The sequence below is a fragment of the Pecten maximus genome, chromosome 15 (genome assembly GCF_902652985.1).
Source record: "Pecten maximus chromosome 15, xPecMax1.1, whole genome shotgun sequence".
Taxonomy (NCBI): domain Eukaryota; kingdom Metazoa; phylum Mollusca; class Bivalvia; order Pectinida; family Pectinidae; genus Pecten; species Pecten maximus.
The window spans coordinates 32139275-32162461 of record NC_047029.1 but is presented as its reverse complement, the minus strand read 5'-3'; the positions used below and the strand labels follow the sequence as shown (position 1 = coordinate 32162461).

The window sequence follows — 23187 nt, the reverse complement described above, 5'->3', positions numbered from 1 at the left end:
ATATTCTCAGGAAAACACTACTTAATATCTATATAGATACTTTACATATCTTATCATTAGTGATGTTTGCCGAGCGAGGACGATACTTTATAGTAAGAGTGACCTCTTTATAGATCCCAGGATATTGAAACGCAAATTCACTGCAGAGATCAAATTTGTGAGTTAGTGGATTTCACCAACCTGGGGTCAAAGTTTAGGCAACCATCATCCTTTGTACGAGTAAAAGTTCACTAGCGGATCCTTTTTCGGACGAAGAATTTTGTTTATAGCCTTAATAAAAAAACGCCTATGTCCAAACACCGCTTATCGAAAATCTTATCCCCAAAAAGATTGCAAAATTTGTGTAACAGTTGTTCATTTCATATTATTTTCTCTTTTAGTTATCACTAGTGCTGTATCCACACGACCTCGCGCTCTCACGGGAAGTTTGCTTCCCTTGATGATGATGATGGGCGGCAACGATATGATAAGGGATATGATGAGATTGAACATGATGATGGGCATGGGTCAAATGGGAGGTAATCCCATGCAAAGGTTTATGATGATGGATGCTCTTACAGGAATGTTTTAGTAAGTTAAAAATATTGTCGATAAAGCAATACCAAGTTGTATCTTGAGTTCTAAAATTGATACGAAACTGAGCAACCAAATGAATGACGTCACGACGTTTTAACGAAGCAAACATTTTCTCAAAACTATGTCTACTTTTATCATCGGTTTTAAAATGTGTGCTTTGATTTTTCCTCAAAATCGCAAAAGAGGTGTATCATGATTTCTGACTTTTGTCCTTTTGATTTTATCGGAAAGTTTGCCCGTGTACTGGTTTCTGGATTGTTCCATTAATCCTACATGTATATTACATTGTGTAGAATTATAAGTACAAATGTATATATATATTTCATCATATCATATTATAATAAAGACAAATGGTTTTTATCAAAAAAAAAACACGCATATCAACATTATGTTTTCTTCTTTCTTTTTTTAAAGATTCCACTTCCATGGACATCAAGCATCCAAATATGATTTGGTCTTCACCTAGGACGGTGTTTCGGTTTCATTTGTTTTGTCCAACAGTTCGAGTGACCCTCTTTAATGCAGGTTGCGGTAACAACACAAGCGACATTCCATAAGAATGTCGCTTGTGTCATGATACTCTTTGCTCTTAAACATAAATTTAGAGATAAAATTAAAAGATGAACTAATAGAAATATTGCAGAAAAATGATATTCAACGAAACATTTAAATGTATAAATTTGAAATTCAGCATGCATGTGCAAATATCTTTTGTTCTTTTGTAATTTTCTGGTGTGATGTTGTTTTCACCTATAAATAATATCAATTTCCTATGTTTTCATAAGTTTGTCTTCTCTAATAAAATCTCTTCTAAATATTTATTTTTGTCGTTATTTGTTTCTGAATGAGTTTTTGCTGTTGATTGTGATTCCTATATGAATATTTAATGTATCAAAAGAGATACAAATTGGGCATATATTTGATATATATATGTACGTTTTAGTTTTACAACAAAAGAAACGAACATATTTTTCTCAGTTCCATAAATAGCCCAGCAGACTCGACCAAGACGCAACAAAAGATGACAAGAAAGGTCAAACCACAAATATTCTCAGGAAAACACTACTTAATATCTATATAGATACTTTACATATCTTATCATTAGTGATGTTTGCAGAGCGAGGCCGATACTTTATAGTAAGAGTGACCTCTTTATAGATCCAAGGATATTGAAACGCAAATTCACTGCAGAGATCAAATTTGTTAGTGGATTTCACCAACCTGGGGTCAAAGTTTAGGCAACCATCATCCTTTGTACGAGTAAAAGTTCACTAGCGGATCCTTTTTCGGACGAAGAATTTTGTTTATAGCCTTTATAAAAAAACGCCTATGTCCAAACACCGCTTATCGAAAATATTATCCCCAAAAAGATTGCAAAATTTGTGTAACAGTTGTTCATTTCATATTATTTTCTCTTTTAGTTATCACTAGTGCTGTATCCACACGACCTCGCGCTCTCACGGGAAGTTTGCTTCCCTTGATGATGATGATGGGCGGCAACGATATGATAAGGGATATGATGAGATTGAACATGATGATGGGCATGGGTCAAATGGGAGGTAATCCCATGCAAAGGTTTATGATGATGGATGCTCTTACAGGAATGTTTTAGTAAGTTAAAAATATTGTCGATAAAGCAATACCAAGTTGTATCTTGAGTTCTAAAATTGATACGAAACTGAGCAACCAAATGAATGACGTCACGACGTTTTAACGAAGCAAACATTTTCTCAAAACTATGTCTACCTTTATCATCGGTTTTAAAATGTGTGCTTTGATTTTTCCTCAAAATCGCAAAAGAGGTGTATCATGATTTCTGACTTTTGTCCTTTTGATTTTATCGGAAAGTTTGCCCGTGTACTGGTTTCTGGATTGTTCCATTAATCCTACATGTATATTACATTGTGTAGAATTATAAGTACAAATGTATATATATATTTCATCATATCATATTATAATAAAGACAAATGTTTTTTATAAAAAAAAGACACGCATATCAACATTATGTTTTCTTCTTTTTTTTTTTTAAAGATTCCACTTCCATGGACATCAAGCATCCAAATATGATTTGGTCTTCACCTAGGACGGTGTTTCGGTTTCATTTGTTCTGTCCAACAGTTCGAGTGACCCTCTTTAATGCAGGTTGCGGTAACAACACAAGGACATTCCATAAGAATGTCGCTTGTGTCATGATACTCTTTGCTCTTAAACATCAATTTAGAGATAAAATTAAAAGATGAACTAATAGAAATATTGCAGAAAAATGATATTCAACGAAACATTTAAATGTATAAATTTGAAATTCAGCATGCATGTGCAAATATCTTTTGTTCTTTTGTAATTTTCTGGTGTGATGTTGTTTTCACCTATAAATAATATCATTTTCATATGTTTTCTTAAGTTTGTCTTCTCTAATAAAACCTCTTCTAAATATTTATTTTTGTCGTTATTTGTTTCTGAATGAGTTTTTGCTGTTGATTGTGATTCCTATATGAATATTTAATGTATCAAAAGAGATACAAATTGGGCATATATTTGATATATATATGTACGTTTTAGTTTTACAACAAAAGAAACGAACATATTTTTCTCAGTTCCATAAATAGCCCAGCAGACTCGACCAAGACGCAACAAAAGATGACAAGAAAGGTCAAACCACAAATATTCTCAGGAAAACACTACTTAATATCTATATAGATACTTTACATATCTTATCATTAGTGATGTTTGCAGAGCGAGGACGATACTTTATAGTAAGAGTGACCTCTTTATAGATCCCAGGATATTGAAACGCAAATTCACTGCAGAGATCAAATTTGTTAGTGGATTTCATCAACCTGGGGTCAAAGTTTAGGCCACCATCATCCTTTGTACGAGTAAAACTTCACTAGCGGATCCTTTTTCGGACGAAGAATTTTGTTTATAGCCTTAATAAAAAAAACGCCTATGCCCCCACCCCCCACCCCCCCAAAACAAAAATTGCAAAATTTGTGTAACAATTGTTCATTTCATGTTTTTTTTCTGTTTTAGTTATCACTAGTGCTGTATCCACACGACCTCTCGCTCTCACGGGAAGTTTGCTTCCCTTGATGATGATGGGCGGCGGCAACGATATGATAAGGGATATGATGAGATTGAACATGATGATGCGCATGGGTCAAATGGGAGGTAATCCCATGCAAAGGTTTATGATGATGGATGCTCTTACAGGAATGTTTTAGTAGGTTAAAAATATTGTCGATAAAGCAATACCAAGTTGTATCTTGAGTTCTAAAATTGATACGAAACTGAGCAACCAAATGAATGACGTCACGACGTTTTAACGAAGCAAACATTTTCTCAAAACTATGTCTACCTTTATCATCGGTTTTAAAATGTGTGCTTTGATTTTTCCTCAAAATCGCAAAAGAGGTGTATCATGATTTCTGACTTTTGTCCTTTTGATTTTATCGGAAAGTTTGCCCGTGTACTGGTTTCTGGATTGTTCCATTAATCCTACATGTATATTACATTGTGTAGAATTATAAGTACAAATGTATATATATATTTCATCATATCATATTATAATAAAGACAAATGTTTTTTATAAAAAAAGACACGCATATCAACATTATGTTTTCTTCTTTTTTTTTTTTTAAAGATTCCACTTCCATGGACATCAAGCATCCAAATATGATTTGGTCTTCACCTAGGACGGTGTTTCGGTTTCATTTGTTCTGTCCAACAGTTCGAGTGACCCTCTTTAATGCAGGTTGCGGTAACAACACAAGGACATTCCATAATAATGTCGCTTGTGTTATGATACTCTTAGCTCTTAAACATAAATTTAGAGATAAAATTAAAAGATGAACTAATAGAAATATTGCAGAAAAATGATATTCAACGAAACATTTAAATGTATAAATTTGAAATTCAGCATGCATGTGCAAATATCTTTTGTTCTTTTGTAATTTTCTGGTGTGATGTTGTTTTCACCTATAAATAATATCAATTTCCTATGTTTTCTTAAGTTTGTCTTCTCTAATAAAATCTCTTCTAAATATTTATTTTTGTCGTTATTGGTTTCTGAATGAGTTTTTGCTGTTGATTGTGATTCCTATATGAATATTTAATGTATCAAAAGAGATACAAATGAGGCATATATTTGATATATATATGTACGTTTTAGTTTTAAAACAAAGGTAACGAACATATTTCTCTCAGTTCCATAAATAGCCCAGCAGGCTCGACCAATACGCAACAAAAGATGATAAGAAATGTCAAACCACAAATATTCTCAGGAAAACACTACTTAATATCCCCCTTTTTCGGACGAGGAATTTTTTTATAACCTTAATAAAAAACGCCTATGCCCAAACACCCCCACCCCCGCTTATCGAAAATCTTATCCCCAAAAAGATTGCAAAATTTGCTATAATCATTTCATTTACCGAAATTTTGGCCTCCAGGCGCTCGCATTACCACTAAATTACTGGACCCTTTTCGAATTCCTGGATCTGCGCCTGAAACTTTCACAAACCTGGGTCAAAATTGAGGCCACTATTACTATAGATCGATTCCCGATGTCCTTGCTTTACCAACTTAATCAATGGCATCATAGTTCTGTAACGCCATACACTTACATGTACTCGCAACAATCATCTTTCGGGTAAATCTTCCGGGGTCAAAATTGAGGTCAATGCTAGCTGCTAGTCTGTGATATTCGACGTTCTCACTACCAACTTAATCAATAATTAATGATTGTTCTAGATATACATATGAAGTTTTATGACAAGGGGGTTGAAACGCGAAATTGTATAAAGGATGATAGTTTTGATTAATTGTATAGTTTCAAGATATTTGGCTTATTAATGAAGGTGGTAGATCGATGACTCGATAATCGATTTCGAGTTACAGAGACCTCATTTTAACCTCAGGTGGTTGAATTGTAAACTCGTACAAGAGATGATAGTTGCGAGTGTATGTTTGAAGTTTCATGACAATTTGATAATTAAACAAGTCAATAGATTAAGGACACCCTACTAACATCCGTACGAACCTATATCTACATCACCTCGCTGACTCGTCGTGAGGAGATTAAAAGCGACACCATATAATAAAAGATCCAGGTCAGTGTAATATAATGGGAACTGTGGCAGTGATGACGAACCACTACGCATATCAACAAGAATCAAACATCAGACTTCATATCGCACAAGAATACTTAACAACTCTTTGACCAGGAGCTTATGAACTAAGCTGGCGTTTAAATATCTTAGCTATCAACTCTCCAGTTATAACAAGTATGCTTGCAATGATTTTCCTTTCAACATTAGTCGAAGGGAGATTACTCTAGCTATGGTAGCCAACGCGTTGATTGCTGCTACTAGAATAAATATGGTATAGCAGATTATTAATGGCGTTGCTAATTACACCAAAGGTAATGCATTCAGTACTGTAAATTATCCAATTTTATTAATTAATGAGATGGATAATTTAAACATAAACAATTAAAACCTTTATAATTACTGCCAATATACTTAAGCTCTCGATCGAGGATTATAATAAAAAGCTGAACAACTCGTGATACATGGAATTGGTGTGTTCAGTGTATTTGCCTTTGTGTTTATCATATGTTTAGTTAAACAGAAATATATAAATAAGTGTTATACGTAAGAATTCAAGACAGACAGGTGATCAGGAAATATTTAAGCAGGTACATATTGCTTACACAATTTGATAGTCCTAAATGTTCATTAAACGTCGCAGCATTCTTTTTTAACTAGCAAAATAACCAAAGAGGGTTATTAACTTTCTCTGTAATCCTGTGAGAATTATAGGACAATAAAGTTCCAAAGAAGACAGCTTAATTGTTATATATATATTTATTATATCTACAGTGAAAACTAACGTAGACAGGTATATCTAAAAACCAAGGTTTAATAAATAGCAACAGTTACATCACATCACTTACATCGGTAAATGATGGCAGCATATTGGCCGAGGTGGCGACATATATACATGTACAAGTATATGATAACATGAAAAGGTAATTTGTCATAGTGCTATGTCCTGAATATCTACCTGTAATTTTCTTTACTGGTGATGTAAGACGAAATGTAATTCCCGTGTTAAGATTTGTAGAATTAAATAAAGTGATATTCATTAAGTGTTTGTCAAATGGTGTTTCTAACAAAATACTAATGAAATGATCATATTACATTTAGATCTTCATTTCTGTACATATAGGTTTGTCCTAATGTTCAGATAAATATCTATATATTATATGACCCAGATAGGATCAGACTTTTGAAATATTATGCATGAGTATTTTTTTTATTCAATTTGTTACCGAGAAAATATTGATTAGAATGGTAACACTCGTTTCTCATTAATGATATCTTTAACATTGCTTTCGTTTGTATAGTTTTCATGAGGGATGCTGCTTTCGCACTGATTTGATATAGATGACTGTGGTAAATTTCCCTTGTTATGAAAAACAACAATAATAGGTATCACAGAGTTATATGAAGACTTTATTTGAATTGAACACATGAAATTACGTATTTCATACATATATAATGCCATGAAAAATAAAGCAAAAGCGTTCTAATGTCACAACGGACGTCTGAAAACCTTGCTGGATTCGCAAAAAAATTATGAAAAAATTGCTGCAGTTTAAAAACCCAATGTATCTTAACCATTGATGTTTCAACAACTAAACAAATATTTCATTTATTGTTAATGAAATGCCGATGGCAATTTATACCATCATCATGTAAGCTAGAATGCACTTTAATGCCTCCTTTGTCGGCTCTCTTGCCGTCGTACTGTCTTGGAAAAAGCGTCATTTGATAAATGATTGATATGTCATTTACTTGCAATGCATTACATGAATACATATCAATAATCAGATTTGCAATCAATAACGTATAACGTTAGCGTAATTAATTTTACGCAATAAAAGGTTGCTTCACAATGGATATTAACGGTAATCAAAGCCTGTCGATTTAATGGATCTGAACCTTATTTCTCACATATTTCAGAGTGGCCCATACTGTCACATACTTTGAAAAAAGCAGCTGGAAGCGCTGTAACGAAGGAGTCCGATGTTTTATCAGACTGGAATTCTTAACAAGCCCATTCTAGTGGATAGATGTTGCATAAAGAAGAATATGTTTTATTTTTGAAAATCAAAATTTACACATAAATAAGGAGAATGGTTCACAATAACACACTGACTTTGTATCCTAATTTGTTCGTATGTACATATCAAGCTCGACAGATAATTTTCAACAACATGCAGGAATTATAGAATAATTAGCGAAACGAAGGAAAACTGTCTATTTAATCTCTATTATTTGTCTAGCAACATGAATATAATATAATATATTATATAGCGTTCAGCAATTCCAGAAACTACGTCAAAAATGCCATTGTAGTAATACATGCTTGACGTTTAACATTTAATAGTGACAACATCAACAATATAGCATATTTGTAACAATGTGGGCAAATCTGAAGATTGCTTTAGTTCTTAATAATCGTAAATGTCGGTTTAAAAAACTGTTTTAAAGTGATCATAACACCGAAATATAAAAGAAAACGTTATAATTCTATAATATTTGTTACATGAAAATATACTGTTAATTATCATAAAGATAATGGTATATGGTATAGACAAACACATTTGTATTCAAATTTTGAATGACAGTTTTGTCTACAATTATATAACACACATAAACTACAAGTATTGCAAGAATGATTCCAATGCAGACATATGAATCAGATAAGGGAATTTCTAGACTTGTCATATTCACTTACTTAAATACATCACCTTTTATGCCTACATAATCAAATAATCGTCATTTGACACACTACAATATAAATACGTTAGTGTGTAATACAACCGGATTCAGTAACATGATCTCATAGCACAAAGCATTCGGTTGATCCTGTTCAACTTTCCAAACGCCGTATAGATTAATGATTTATCTATAATTTCATCATGCTATTTATTGATGTGTCTTGGTTCGTTTAACGATGATCCATGTTCAGGGACTAAATCCAAATAATTATGTGGCTCCGAATAAAACCACGTGACTTGTAGGATGTGGTACTAACATCTGGAACGTACGGTACGAATATGTACGATGTCGTTCCATGAAAAGTATCGTCACATCCGGGACTCGCGGCGTACAATCATACCGCGCAGAAGCGGAACAACATTGCCATTTGATATAGGAAGGGCTGATGAGCGGCGATTCTGAAATAGAAATTATATTCAATGAAAAAGATTATAATGGATATAATAATGCCAGATATCATAAAAACATTTGTTTGTGTCGCAAAATAACTAACTTTGTATAAACAAACTAAATTATTTCTTCGAGGTACATTATGTATATAATGGAAAAAGTCCTTAACAAGTGAACAACTAATACTAATACATGTACTTACTAGCGATATCGAACGAAAGATGTACATACTGGCTACGTTGGTCTAAATATACTTTGTATGCAAGTATACACGCAAATATCAACAAGTCATTCAGCACAACCTTATTGACTAAAAATAGAATACATTGACTTTATTTCTAATTTATTCGAAAAAACTATTTGATATATTACAAATTCTAAAATGAACCAATGAAAAACAACAAATGTTATTCAAGCAAACTATCACTGTACCAATAAAACAGGAAAGGCAAACCCACAAATCATACCTAGACTAAAAAGGCAAATCCAAGATGCATTCAAGTGATAAAAAAAATATTTTCTAGAATTAAGTATTATTCATGCGTTGTTCTATCCTGGAATATAAACAAACAAGTCAGTCAAAAGTAAGTAGTTTTCAAATGATAACAAACTGCTAAATAGTTTATTCAATATTTGTTAGACCCTTTTTCATCTTATTAACACATCTAGGCTATTCAAAGAATAAATTAATTTGGATCAAGCTAATGTCTATTCGAGATTCACGAATAAGGCAGATTAACAGTATCACACTCTAATAAGTTTATTCTGACACCGAAATAGACTACTTTAGCATCCTATTGTAATGCTGGATATATTGTTCATGGCTTTACTGGTCTCGGCCTTGGATGAGATTTCACAGCCTCCTTCAAAGGGACAGCTGTCCAACGAATGGTCAAAAGTGCGTGCCAGTTAAGACATAAGGGAGGAAAGGGCTATTTAAAAGTAAGAGAAGATTATCAGATCGTAATGTATTTCCTTCTTATAATCATGCACGAACCATTAACATTTCATCGTCCCTCTCTGTAAAGGAAGAGTAATATTTACACGTGTAGATAATTCATTGCAAATGTTAGCCTAATACCTGTAACCGAAATAAAAAGGTGGTGTACAAATGATTTTGACGGGGTAATACCTGGTTAACTGATGTGTTTGGGACCTCAGTTATTGATGTGAAGACAGAGAAGGATCGGCTGAGTCGTCTAAAGCTGGCTGATTGTACCACTCGACTATGCCGGTACCTCTCCCAGCGTTTTCGTAGAGTTAGCTGTACCTACGTAATGAACATGCAACATATAGCTATCGGGCGAAATAAATATCTACGGAAAGACAGGGGAAGAGAAAAGTAGTTTTGCATGACACTTGAAGCTACTAAACATTGTGGACTGACATAACAACAGAAGGACGGCTTCCTGCATCAAAGGAAAATAAAATGGCTAATCATATCTTTGAGAATTATACTTGTTATTTGGGCTAAATAAATTTTGCCATAAATTCTTTAAATCATTATTTATGATATTTTTTGCTACATTAAATTAGAGGGCCAAAAAGCGTTGAATGTCACCGACGTTTGATTTATCACAGTATAATTATTATATCTGACATTTAATTCTTCACTGCATCAACAAAACAGCTAATATCATTTAAAGACAATATCAGTGTATAAATGGATCTCTAAAGGAAATTTTAGAAACATACATGTTTTATTTAAAAAATATCAAAATAAATATTTTCCTAAATTCCATGACCTGGGCATAGAAGTAAGAAAACACACCTAGTCAAATAGCCTCCTATGTGAAATGAAGTTTCACAAACTTAAAAACATTGATTTAAGTGTTTATATCCAGACATCGTTGATTGAATATCAGATAAACTATCTGCATATTATGTTACACTATCATATATATCTGCGTATTAAGAACTTTCAGTTATTTATCTTTTTGAAAAATTGCATCATTTTTCATTTCAGATGTCGTTTGCTTATTTTTTGATATTTTACCAGACAATGACACAGTGAATTTCTTTTGGAGTTACTCATATGTGAAAGATATTTTTTGAATGTTAATAAACTGTATTATAACCTATTTTAAGTTAATTATCAGCTGGATTTATTGTTTATACACTACCTGATACTGTTTAATGAACAGAAATGACTCATTTTCGGAAACTATCACTAGCTAACATATATTAGTATAGAAAAGTCACTAGAAACAACTGAAAACGGAATTAGGTTCACAACATTGAAAAATGGCAATTCGCTGAGCAGTTTGGTTCGCGACAAGATAGCTACAAGCATGCGCAGAACTACTTTTCTTCTACCTTGTCCAGCCGGGGCGGTGGGTGTACCCTGATAGATGTGAGAGAGGTGTCCCACCGCACAGAAGACTTCATGCATAAATGTTTCCTTAAAGTGTCTTGTACCTGATCAAAACAATCACTTCCGTTACAGGTTTTTATCTTCAAATGTGTGTTGTGTAATTTGGCGAACTTACAAATTTGGAAACCGATAAAAAGAGCATCTGAGGTTTAAATCTTTCAAAGTTCAATTTCAAGTTCGTTATATACATGAGTAAAAGCAATAAAAGCAATATATGTTTGTTATTTTCAACATAAGCACCCGACCATTTTTAGTCGTTTTGTAAAATTTTACTCTGATGAATGATAAATGTTATTTCTTTCCAAAAATGATCAATGTTTTTGTTTATTTATCAGTGAATTATTTCTATCAAACCCTGTGTTGTTACATTTCCTGGTATTCTACATTGCACTTGGACAACCCAATAAATGGAGTTTTTTTTAATCTATTTATTATATTATATCCATTATGATAACAAAGGAAACATATTTCCTTGACAAGAAGCTGCGAAGAAAGCATATTTTGCTTCGACATATGTATTTGTTTTAATATAGTGTAAATAGGAGAGCAAACGAATGCGTTAAACATTATTTTGATCCTTGCTTTTCGAAAAGTTAACAATATGCAACAAATTATATTTCTAGATTATATAAAAGTTATAAAAATTAGATATCAAGAAAACTCAAATGTATGAAAGACGAGTAATTTTATAATTCTTCTTGTTCTCGTTCCAAGAATCATTGATGGCAGTAGAAGGACCAACACTTACATAGGATTATGTCGTATATACTGACATTACCATAAGCCGGCCGTACATCGTAACCTCATTACAATTCTATCTTTGTCGAAAGATATATCACAGATTGTTTGTCAGGTATCAATGCGTTATTCTACTGATATGCTTTACAGACAAAAACTTATGTTCAAAAGGCGATCTGGCATCACATTAAACCCTATTGAAAGGAACTATGTAAACGCAAATTGTATTCTTATGGTTGTAAACGCAAGGGGGGGGGGGGGGGGGGATGTTAGGGGGGGGGGGGGGGGATGTTATATAACGCAGTTACCTCCCCGTTGAGGAAGCAGTAGAGTAATGATATAAGAAATCCTTGGAATGACACGAGGAAATATGTTGTGTACGACCAGATCCCAAACTTGATGACGTCATCAGCAGGAGGGTCCGTCATAACGACGAAGTTTGTGATACCTAGCAACGGTAGGAGTACTAGCGCCGCTTTCACCGCCTTTCTGCAAAACAATTGTATACAGGTAAAGATAATAATAAAGTATCAGATAATTAGCATATCAAAAGTAATAGTTCGTATTTCAAAATTGTGCCTTTAAGTACGAAAATACTAAGATCTAGCACGGCGTTTGCTTGTATAAATTTGTTTGTATGGGTTTTAACAGCCAGTCATATGACGACAGCTGTAAGGTACTGTCCCACTGTAACGTCTAGCGATTCCGTCTGAGAAACGGACGCGGACGTTTATCGGACGTTGTTATGCGTTTCTCAGCTGGTTTTCAGCTGGTTTACAGACGTATATAGACGTTCATAGACGTTGACAGACGGAGCTGGCCGTTTTAGACTTTGGACATGTTCAAAGTTTCCAACGTCCAGCTAACGATCGCGATGGACGGTTCTCAAACGTTACTCACACGTTTGTTGGCCGTTTTCACCGTTATTCAGACGGAACATTACCGGTGTTTAGACTGTACACGGCCGTTAGGCAGACGGACAGTTCGTCTACCTACAGCCAAGGAACGCATTAAACGTCCATGGAACGGTTAAACCGACAAGAAAACAGCCGAATAACGTCAAAGAAACGTCCACTCAACGAACACTCGACCGCCCGAAGACCGTTTAAGTAACGGTAGAAACGGATGGATACGGATTGAGGAACGTCTATTAACGTCTAATAAAGTCTAAATAACGGTCGAAACGAACGTAAAACGTTTGAGAAACGACTTGACAACGATTAAGATTGGCGGGTTCTAGCTGACAAAGTTTTGGGCCTGCATACTCTTCATTTACTCATCCGCTTTCAATCGGAATGGATGACTATTCAGATGAGGTGGCACTTATGCAGGCACAGCTTGATGTGCAAGTTGCCAGAATAAATCTTTATACATATGCTGTTCAAAGACAAAGGGCAAGGCTCAGACAGCAGAAGAAGCGAAGGCGCAGATTCTGGTTTCGCCCATGGCTTGGCATCGAGAGGCGGAGGAGTTTTGGTCTTTACGACCAGTTGATGGTCGAGCTGCGAGCTGAAGATCACAATTCCTTCTGCAATTTCATGCGGATGCCACCGGATATGTTCAGTGAGATCCTTCGCAGAGTCGGACCAAGAATCACCAAGAAGCATACATGGTTCAGGGCCCCTATTGAGCCTGGAATGAAGTTAGCTATAACACTTCGACATTTGGCATCAGGGGCCAAGTATATGGACATGCGCTACGGATGGAGGGTTCCGCATAACACAATCTCAAAAATTGTGAGAGAGGTAATTATGAAAACAATTGTGCTGATTTTGATCTTGCTTTTCCATGTTCTAATATAATGTACTTACCATGCCTTGCATTCTTGTACTTAAAGGTTTGTGGGGCGATCGTGGATGAGTACATGAACGAAGTGATGGCAGTGCCAACATCACCTGAAGAGTGGAGGGTCATCGCAGATGGCTTTCGCACAAAATGGAACTTCCCTCACACGCTTGGTGCATTGGATGGTAAACATGTTGCAGTTCGGTGTCCACCAAAGTCTGGTTCAACGTACTTCAATTACAAGAAGTTTTTTTCCATAGTGTTGCTAGCTCTGTTAGATGCGGATTACAAGATCATCTGGGCCGACATTGGAGGTCGTGGGGCAGCATCAGATGCCCAGATCTGGAACGATTCCGATTTGAAAGAGGCAACAGAGTCTGGAGAAATCAACCATCCCCCGCCAGATCCTCTCCCAAATGACACTCAGTCCGTCGATTGGTTCTATATAGGTGTGTATTGTTATAAGCATTTGTGTCGTATTGGAATAAAATTGTACAAGTTTCCCTTGATTGTTAATTGTATACAGAACAGTTATGTGATCATTATGTTCAATTTCCGTCTTTTTAAGGTGATGATGCGTTCGGTTTACGCAACTTCATGCAGAAACCGTTTTCCCAAAGAAGTCTCACCAGAGAAGAACGTATCTTCAACTACCGGCTGTCGAGGGCTCGCAGGGTGTCAGAAAATGCGTTTGGGATCCTTGCAAACAGATTTCAGGTTATGCTGACCACTATGCAGCATAACCCTACGACTGTGCGTCTGATCACTACTACTTGTATCGTGCTTCACAACCTCATGAGGACAAGATACCCGACAATGCAAAACTAGCTTGTTGACCGAGAGGATGCCAACCACCAGCTCATCCCCGGAGCATGGAGACAGGACCGCCATATGGAAGACTGTGTCACTGTCCAGGGGCCAAACACAGGCAACAAGGAGGGCAAGCGGCTGCGCAATCTCATCAAACACTGGGTAAACTCTGATGCAGGAGAAGTGTCATGGCAGGACAACATGATTTAAAGGACATATTTCCCATTATATTGCTAATTGTGAAAAGTAGTATTATTGAAATAAAAAATACAAAGCCTGCCAAAATAAGAAAGTAGTTTTTTCTTTATCTACACTCCACCCCATACACAAACAACATCAAAGATACAAGCAAATAATTGTAATTTTAATGCAAATTATTTAACTGTTATTTACAGATATTTCAACAAAGTCCAGAATGTAATATGTTCTTGCTTATAATCACACATTAATAAATGTCTGTATCATTTGACTGTCTTTACTTGCTGCTACATTCATCTGACTCTTTCTCTGAGTCTGATCATTGGGCGCCGTTAGCGGAAGCCTTATGGGTCAATCCTGATGTTAGACGTGTCTCTGTCACCACGCTCAATATTCGATAGCCCAGAGATAGTCAGGTCTTCCTTAAAAAGAGAAAGAAATCAAACTCATAACTGAATCTTAAATATACTTTATAGAATTATTATAAAGTTGAAGGATTACTGCCAGAATTTTCTAAAAATATAAAAGCTTTCGAAATTCATGTACAAAAGATATTAATAAAATATACTGTTGTGACAATTACAAAAAGATATTTTATGAAGTTTACGTTCAACAAATATTTTAGTCTTACCTGTGAGGATCGGGTTGAAGATGGCGTGCGGATCATGTACATACTGTCAAGAGCTGCGACGAGTGGTGACGAACAATTGGTTGATATCGGTGCAGTCATATCCGTTAGTGTTGTGGTCGTGGACGCAGGTCTAGCCAAGTGTTGCAGCGTGTGTGGAACTAACGAGGTAGATCCAGACTGAGAGGGACCACCAGCTGCAGCAGAAGAGTTTGAGTTAGGCATGAAGTCCATCGATTGACTTCCCCATACTGAAGTGGCTTGCATCTGTGGTGTAGGCTGTCTCCACTGGTGGGGTTGAGGCTGCCACTGGGCGGACTCTGACGACCCTGGGTACCAATGATGCTGCGCGGTGTGAGGCTGGCTCCTCTGCTGATGCTGTCTCTTGACCTTCCATCTGGCCTGCCAGTCCATAAAGACCGTCTGAAAGTCGTCAAAGGCATCCTCAGTACTCTTGCAGACTACTTTGCTAACCTTGAAAACAAGAAAATGGAAATACAATTTTTACAATAATATGATAAAAATGAATGTCTCCAAAGCCACAGCATGTTTGATACTAGAATTGAATGAATTCCGTTAACAGTTATATTTCTAAATATTTCCGAATCAATAAAAATACCAATTTATATTCTCACATATTTCATGTAGGCAGTCCGCTCGTCGTCCGGCTCCCTCTGTTGCAGGGCAGTAAGTCGCGTCTGGGACTCAACAAGTTCCTTGCGTAAGACTTCAAGGTACTGGTCGTCAGCCTCCTCCTGAGACCCTCGCTGACGCTTACTGCTCCTGCTACTGTTGCTGCTAGTCGAGTCCTGGTCAATGTCCTTGAGGGACCTCCTTCGTTCAGTTGCAAGTCGCTCAGCGTCTTCGAGGTTCCCAGACTCGATAGCATCCTTTGCCGCAGCTGAGGACTGCACCTGGGATGAGATAAAATGTAAACATCCTAAGTATTTCACTTTTCACAACATTCAGACAATAATTTCAATATAATCAATTCATGTCCAAAAATATATTTTTACAAAAAATGTACTCACACTATGCAACGGATGTCGCCGATGACGGATCCTTTCCTTCAGGAACTGAAACTGTCCCATAACCCACTGTTCCCTGTCAGTGAACGTTCGTGCTCCGTCCCCCGATTGCACACGTAGGAGCTTGGTATTGAAATCACGCAGGTCCGTATACCATGTCTTGAGAAACTGGACTGAACATAGAAAAAATAGTAAAAATAAATTCATTCAGCAATTCAAACAAAACGCGTTTTCAAATAAAAATGAACAACCGTATTACATTATGCACAGTGTCAAAATGTTCACAAAATTCACAAAATTACCTTCATAACCAAGCTCCTCGGCTTTCTCGGACCACAGTCGATCTTTCTTGCTCTTGTTTTTGAAGTCGTGGTCCTTTTGGTCCCAGAGGAGGCGATTTTCTTGGACCCACTCAATCATGAGGACCTCATTATCCTGTGTTTTAAGCTTGAAGGCCCCCCTTGGTTTCTTCTCTGTTGCCAGGGCTCCTTGTGCTGGTTGTAGTTCGGGGGACTCTTCATCTGGTGTTGGGACCTCCTCTGGTGTTGGGACCTCCTCTGGTGTTACCTCTAGGACCCCTGGGGCATTCGACTCTGCTGATTCATCCCTGGGAGGAGGACAGAGTTTTCTGTCCTCGCTTGGGTGGGGCTTTCGATTGGGCCTTTGCTTTACCTCCTTTCCTAGCCGGCATGATGGAATGAAGATGTTGACTGTCCAGTTGCCACGACTGTTGTGATAATGACTTGGTGGAGTTAGCCTTTTATAATACGCACTCAGGGCGTTTGTTAGGCGTTTGTTAGGCGTTTGTTAGACGTTTGTTAGACGTTGTTCGGTCGTTTCGGTCGTAAGTCATACTGAAGCAGACGTTACTCGGGCGTTCGATAATCCTAATACAGACGTTATTCATACGTAAGCAAACGGTTCTCAGACGTTACTCAGACGTTACTCAGACGTTCCTCAGACGTTACTCATGCTTTTCTCTAAAACGTTCATGGCCAAAAATGTGAATTTGTCACCGTCTGAGTACCGCATGCCGTATTTTTTAGACGTTGGCAGACGGAATCGTTAGACGTTAGTGTGGGACAGGGGCTTTAAAAAACTAACACGAAGGAAAGCGCGGACAAAAAGGGTAATGTTAAACGTATCAACCACATTTATTAAAAACACAGAAAAAATATCAAACGCGAAAAAGCATCCTTTCAATATAATCTCAATGATAAATTGCTATTAGAAACGATATAACCGAAGTGTACTTGCCCTAGTATTAATTACATGCTAGTTGCTTGTTGAGTTTCATTTCGCGACATTATTTAATTACCCGACACAAGTTTTAACTGTTTGTTCGGGTTTTAACGTTTTTGAAACAATAACAGAATTATGAGGAAGGTTGTCAAGGAGACAAAGGAAGAGCAGGTAGATGTTCCGGAATTTTGTTTTTCTACTTACCTGACTTTGGTCACTTGCGGTTCGTTAGTTTGACTTCTTCTTAGTTTTATCACCAATACACGGATAATGTTAAGTAAAAATAATAAATTGATCTGAAAAGATACAAATCATCAGCTAATAAGTCAATATCACATGACTGACTAACAAATCACAGTTCAAAGTGATATTCTCCACAAGTGCCAATCTTCGGGCTTTTGTCAGCTTCATAATATATTTTATGCGGTCAATTTGGACAAGCAAAATTGGTACATGTAGGTATAACCCCGGTCAATCTATAATTGGGTCGAATAAATACAGCGCTTTGCGGAATTTAAATCGAACTTCCGTACGTCTGCTAGCTTGTGTATTACATAACAAACCAAGCGGAACAACTCCTGTACGTCTGTTAGCGTGGAAAGTCACGAGAGGTTTCGAATATACCTTTAAAATGTAGTGCAATCGAAAGAAAATATGAAAACATTTAACAATAAATTGAAGGCATTTATCAATATCTAAGAAATAATTATCATCGTTTCGTATTCCTATACGTAGATTCCCTCGTACCATGGACTAACAAAATTCAGGGCAGTGTAGTATATGAAACGCTAAGCTGTGTAGTGCATAAGTCGTCTGGTTTTCCGTGGTAATATGTTTTAAGTAACTAATGATTGAAGAGATATTCTTCTGATTATGAGTTTCATGACTTACCGCTATGACGGCGACCCTAGGAGCTTCTATTATCCAATAATAAGGCAGAAAATAATACGGAAACCAACATCTGGAATAACAATAGTATTAAAATAATACGGAAACCAACATCTGGAATAACAATAGTATTAAAATAATACGGAAACCAACATCTGGAATAACAATAGTATTAAAATAATACGGAAACCAACATCTGGAATAACAATAGTATTAAAATAATACGGAAACCAACATCTGGAATAACAATAGTATTAAAATAATACGGAAACCAACATATGGAATAACAATAGTATTAAAATAATTATATTGTTGGTGTAATACAGTATTTTGTTAGTGGCATATACAAATATAATTTCATTGAAATAAATAATCTCATTTTGGCAGAAAATCTTATAAAACAGATAATCTCATAGAGTAGATAATCTGAAAAAACAACAACAACAAAAAAAAAACAAAAAAAACAAACAAACAAAACAAAAACAAAATAAAAAACCCAGATAATCCCATTTAAACAGATAATTCATTGAAGCAAATCAATAATGTAAATGAAAGGCGTACACTGCACTGAAACAATAATACACGGACAATGTTAATATACCCTGGCATATAACTGTAGGATCCATACAGTGCATATCGGTTGATTGTGCAGATTTTAAACAGATTCGATATGGTTATACATGTAGTACGTTGTAATTACGGTGTGTCAATAATATACAAATATTCATATGATTTTTTTTTTAATATTACCAGATTAAAAAGTTTGTTGCTATAGTGAAAATTACTATTTTGTAGTATGTAAATTTCATTACAAAGCATTCCTCCTGGTTAGTAGTTATGTATTGTGTATCGATTTTCATATATCACAAGATTTTATGCTTGACGTTTCACTATGTCACTTTGATAAGACAAGTAAAGTGTATGTACCCTGTGGTGTAAAGTGTAGGGGATTGTAATCAAATTAGCAAGTGAAATACACGAGTCATTTGTCTGATAAAGGTGGCAAGAGTTGTGTCCGAAATGTCAGGCGTACAGACAGAGTGTAGGTTTATGGTAGGTTTCTCCCCCATTAAACAATAACCAAACAAACCTTCACAACTTAAATGTTAGCGCACCCACATTTATAAAGTCTAAAGTAATGACACCACGCACTCTCTCATAACATCAATATTTCAATGACTCGCATACATTGCATGGCACTTCAATGGATGCCAAACTATTAAGTTGTATATCCTTAATGGTCAATCAATACAGAAAATGTCATTAGGGCTAACCCATTGCGGTCATAATGTCTTTAAATGGACACATCAAGCACATTAACAGTGTAAAACACAAATGTCAACTCATATATACATTTCACAACGACAGAAGTGGTCACCGTATGTTAGTTATATCGGAGAGCTGATTGACAGCAAAAATTAAGTTGTCGTTAAAAGCGAGTTTAACTATACAAATCATTTTTGAAAACTATTATCAATTAAGGATTAAGATCAATTATTTTTTCTGTTATACAATCATAACAGAAAAAACTGGAGTGTACTCTAAATAAACCGTGAAGCGTCTTATACACACCAAGATATTTCACTTTCTTTGGCGAACTCATTTCTGTGATAATTATTACGCCACGTCATCAGCCAATCAAAAATGACGTTACAATTCGCAACGTCAAAAATTGTGTTATGGAGGTATAACAAAATTAGTTCAGCCAATGAAAATGCGTGTTTCATACAAAATTAATTTATTAATGATATTTTAGAAAAAAAAATAGGTAAAAAACTAAGATCTTTCCTTAATTACGAGAAATGAAAGTCCGCCACCGCGTTTTGTAAATGATTGTATCTTAATCAGCGAAAAACGTTGACATTAGAATTTGGTAGGTCCTACAAGAGTGTATCTGTTATCGCTTGTAGGAGAAAGCTGCTCAACCACGTGACTAACAACCACGTGACTCACAACCACGTGACTATATTCGGCTTTGTCTGTGTAACATTTAGACTGGCTCCATGTCTCTAGAATATTAAAATTATAACTAAAATTGACCTTTATGATTTTGGTCCCTAGGATATGTCTGATTCTAGTTTCAAACTAGGGTAGATAATCTAGTATTAAAATTTAGTGGAGCTAACAAAAAACTTAGGGCTGGTGGCCAGTCTTGTAACGTTCTGTACAAGCCTCAGCTGATTTATAGAGCATTGCTCACGACATACATGTTTTAGTTTTCGCTATTTCTTTCACCGATTTAACTATTTATATGTAAGTAGAAATACCGTTTAATGAGTATAAAAACTATATATATATATGGCCGATTTAATATACATGTATACCAACGTATGTAGCACACATATACGGATACTACCATGCTTTTACGAGATGAAGTTAACGCTTACCTGGCTGTGTGACTAAATGCCATCGTAACAACCCACACGACAGTGAACGGAAGTGGGATACCTGTCAAGAGAACAAATATTCAGTATCTGTCTTAAACAATAATCCTATCTACACCAATAACCCTATTTATAGTAATAATGATACAGCAATTACCATTTCTACAGCATAATCACTCTTTACAACAATAATCATATAACAGCAATAACTACTTTATCTACAGATATAACTTTGTCTACATCAATAACCTGTCTACAACAATAACCTGTCTACATCAATAACCTGTCTACAACAATAACCTGTCTACATCAATAACCTGTCTACATCAATAACACTGTCTACATCAATAACACTGTCTACAACAATAACACTGTCTACAACAATAACCCTGTCTACAACAATAACACTGTCTACATCAATAACACTGTCTACATCAATAACACTGTCTACAACAATAACACTGTCTACAACAATAACACTGTCTACAACAATAACCTGTCTACATCAATAACCTGTCTACAGCAATAACACTGTCTACATCAATAACACTGTCTACAACAATAACACTGTCTACATCAATAACCTGTCTACATCAATAACCTGACTACAACAATAACACTGTCTACAACAATAACCTGTCTACAAGAATAACACTGTCTACAGCAATAACCTGTCTACAACAATAACCTGTCTACAACAATAACCTGTCTACAACAATAACCTGTCTACAACAATAACCTGTCTACAACAATAACACTGTCTACAGCAATAACCTGTCTACAGCAATAACACTGTCTACAACAATAACACTGTCTACAACAATGACCTGTCTACAACAATAACACTGTCTACAGCAATAACCTGTCTACAACAATAACACTGTCTACAACAATAACACTGTCTACAAAAATAACCTGTCTACAGCAATAACACTGTCTACAACAATAACACTGTCTACAGCAATAACCTGTCTACAACAATAACACTGTCTACAACAATAACACTGTCTACAACAATAACACTGTCTACAAAAATAACACTGTCTACAACAATAACCTGTCTACAACAATAACACTGTCTACATCAATAACCTGTCTACAACAATAACACTGTCTACATCAATAACACTGTCTACAACAATAACCCTGTCTACAACAATAACACTGTCTACAACAATAACACTGTCTACAACAATAACACTGTCTACATCAATAACACTATCTACAACAATAACACTGTCTACATCAATAACACTGTCTACAACAATAACACTGTCTACATCAATAACACTGTCTACAACAATAACACTGTCTACATCAATAACACTGTCTACAACAATAACACAGTCTACAACAATAACACTGTCTACAGCAATAACACTGTCTACAACAATAACACTGTCTACATCAATAACACTGTCTACAACAATAACACTGTCTACATCAATAACACTGTCTACAACAATAACACTATCTACAACAATAACACTGTCTACAACAATAACACTATCTACAACAATAACACTGTCTACAACAATAACACTGTCTACATCAATAACCTGTCTACAACAATAACACTATCTACAACAATAACCCTGTCTACAACAATAACACTGTCTACAACAATAACACTGTCTACATCAATAACCTGTCTACAACAATAACACTGTCTACATCAATAACACTGTCTACAACAATAACATTGTCTACAACAATAACACTGTCTACAACAATAACACTGTCTACATCAATAACACTGTCTACAACAATAACACTGTCTACAACAATAACATTGTCTACAACAATAACCTGTCTACAACAATAACACTGTCTACAACAATAACACTGTCTACAACAATAACATTGTCTACAACAATAACCTGTCTACAACAATAACACTGTCTACAACAATAACACTGTCTACAACAATAACATTGTCTACAACAATAACACTGTCTACATCAATAACACTGTCTACAACAATAACACTGTCTAAAACAATAACACTGTCTACAACAATAACACTGTCTATAACAATAACACTGTCTATAACAATAACACTGTCTACATCAATAACAATGTCTACAACAATAACACTGTCTACATCAATAACAATGTCTACAACAATAACACTGTCTACAACAATAACCCTGTCTACAACAATAACACTATCTACAACAATAACACTGTCTACAACAATAACACTGTCTACAACAATAACATTGTCTACAACAATAACCTGTCTACAACAATAACATTGTCTACAACAGTAACACTGTCTACAACAATAACACTGTCT

At 35.5% G+C, this 23187-nt stretch overlaps 1 protein-coding gene across 3 annotated transcripts in view; it reads right to left on the bottom strand.

Annotated features, from left to right (window-relative positions):
- Positions 1 to 7070: 7070 nt before the first annotated feature.
- LOC117343860 (PDF receptor-like) overlaps positions 7071 to 23187 on the bottom strand; it is a 76338-nt gene continuing 60221 nt past the window's right edge. The window contains exons 8-13 of one of the 3 annotated variants that reach the window (XM_033906404.1): positions 20892 to 20952; positions 18508 to 18577; positions 17821 to 17912; positions 12234 to 12414; positions 11130 to 11231; positions 7071 to 8821 (exon numbers count right to left, since the gene is read on the bottom strand). In XM_033906404.1, coding sequence (XP_033762295.1) covers positions 8732 to 8821; positions 11130 to 11231; positions 12234 to 12414; positions 17821 to 17912; positions 18508 to 18577; positions 20892 to 20952 — 596 coding nt within the window. In that variant the 3' untranslated portion in view covers positions 7071 to 8731. Of the gene's footprint in view, positions 8822 to 9945; positions 10084 to 11129; positions 11232 to 12233; positions 12415 to 17820; positions 17913 to 18507; positions 18578 to 20891; positions 20953 to 23187 lie in introns of all 3 variants that reach the window. The other 2 variants (XM_033906403.1, XM_033906405.1) reach the window with 2 other exon arrangements.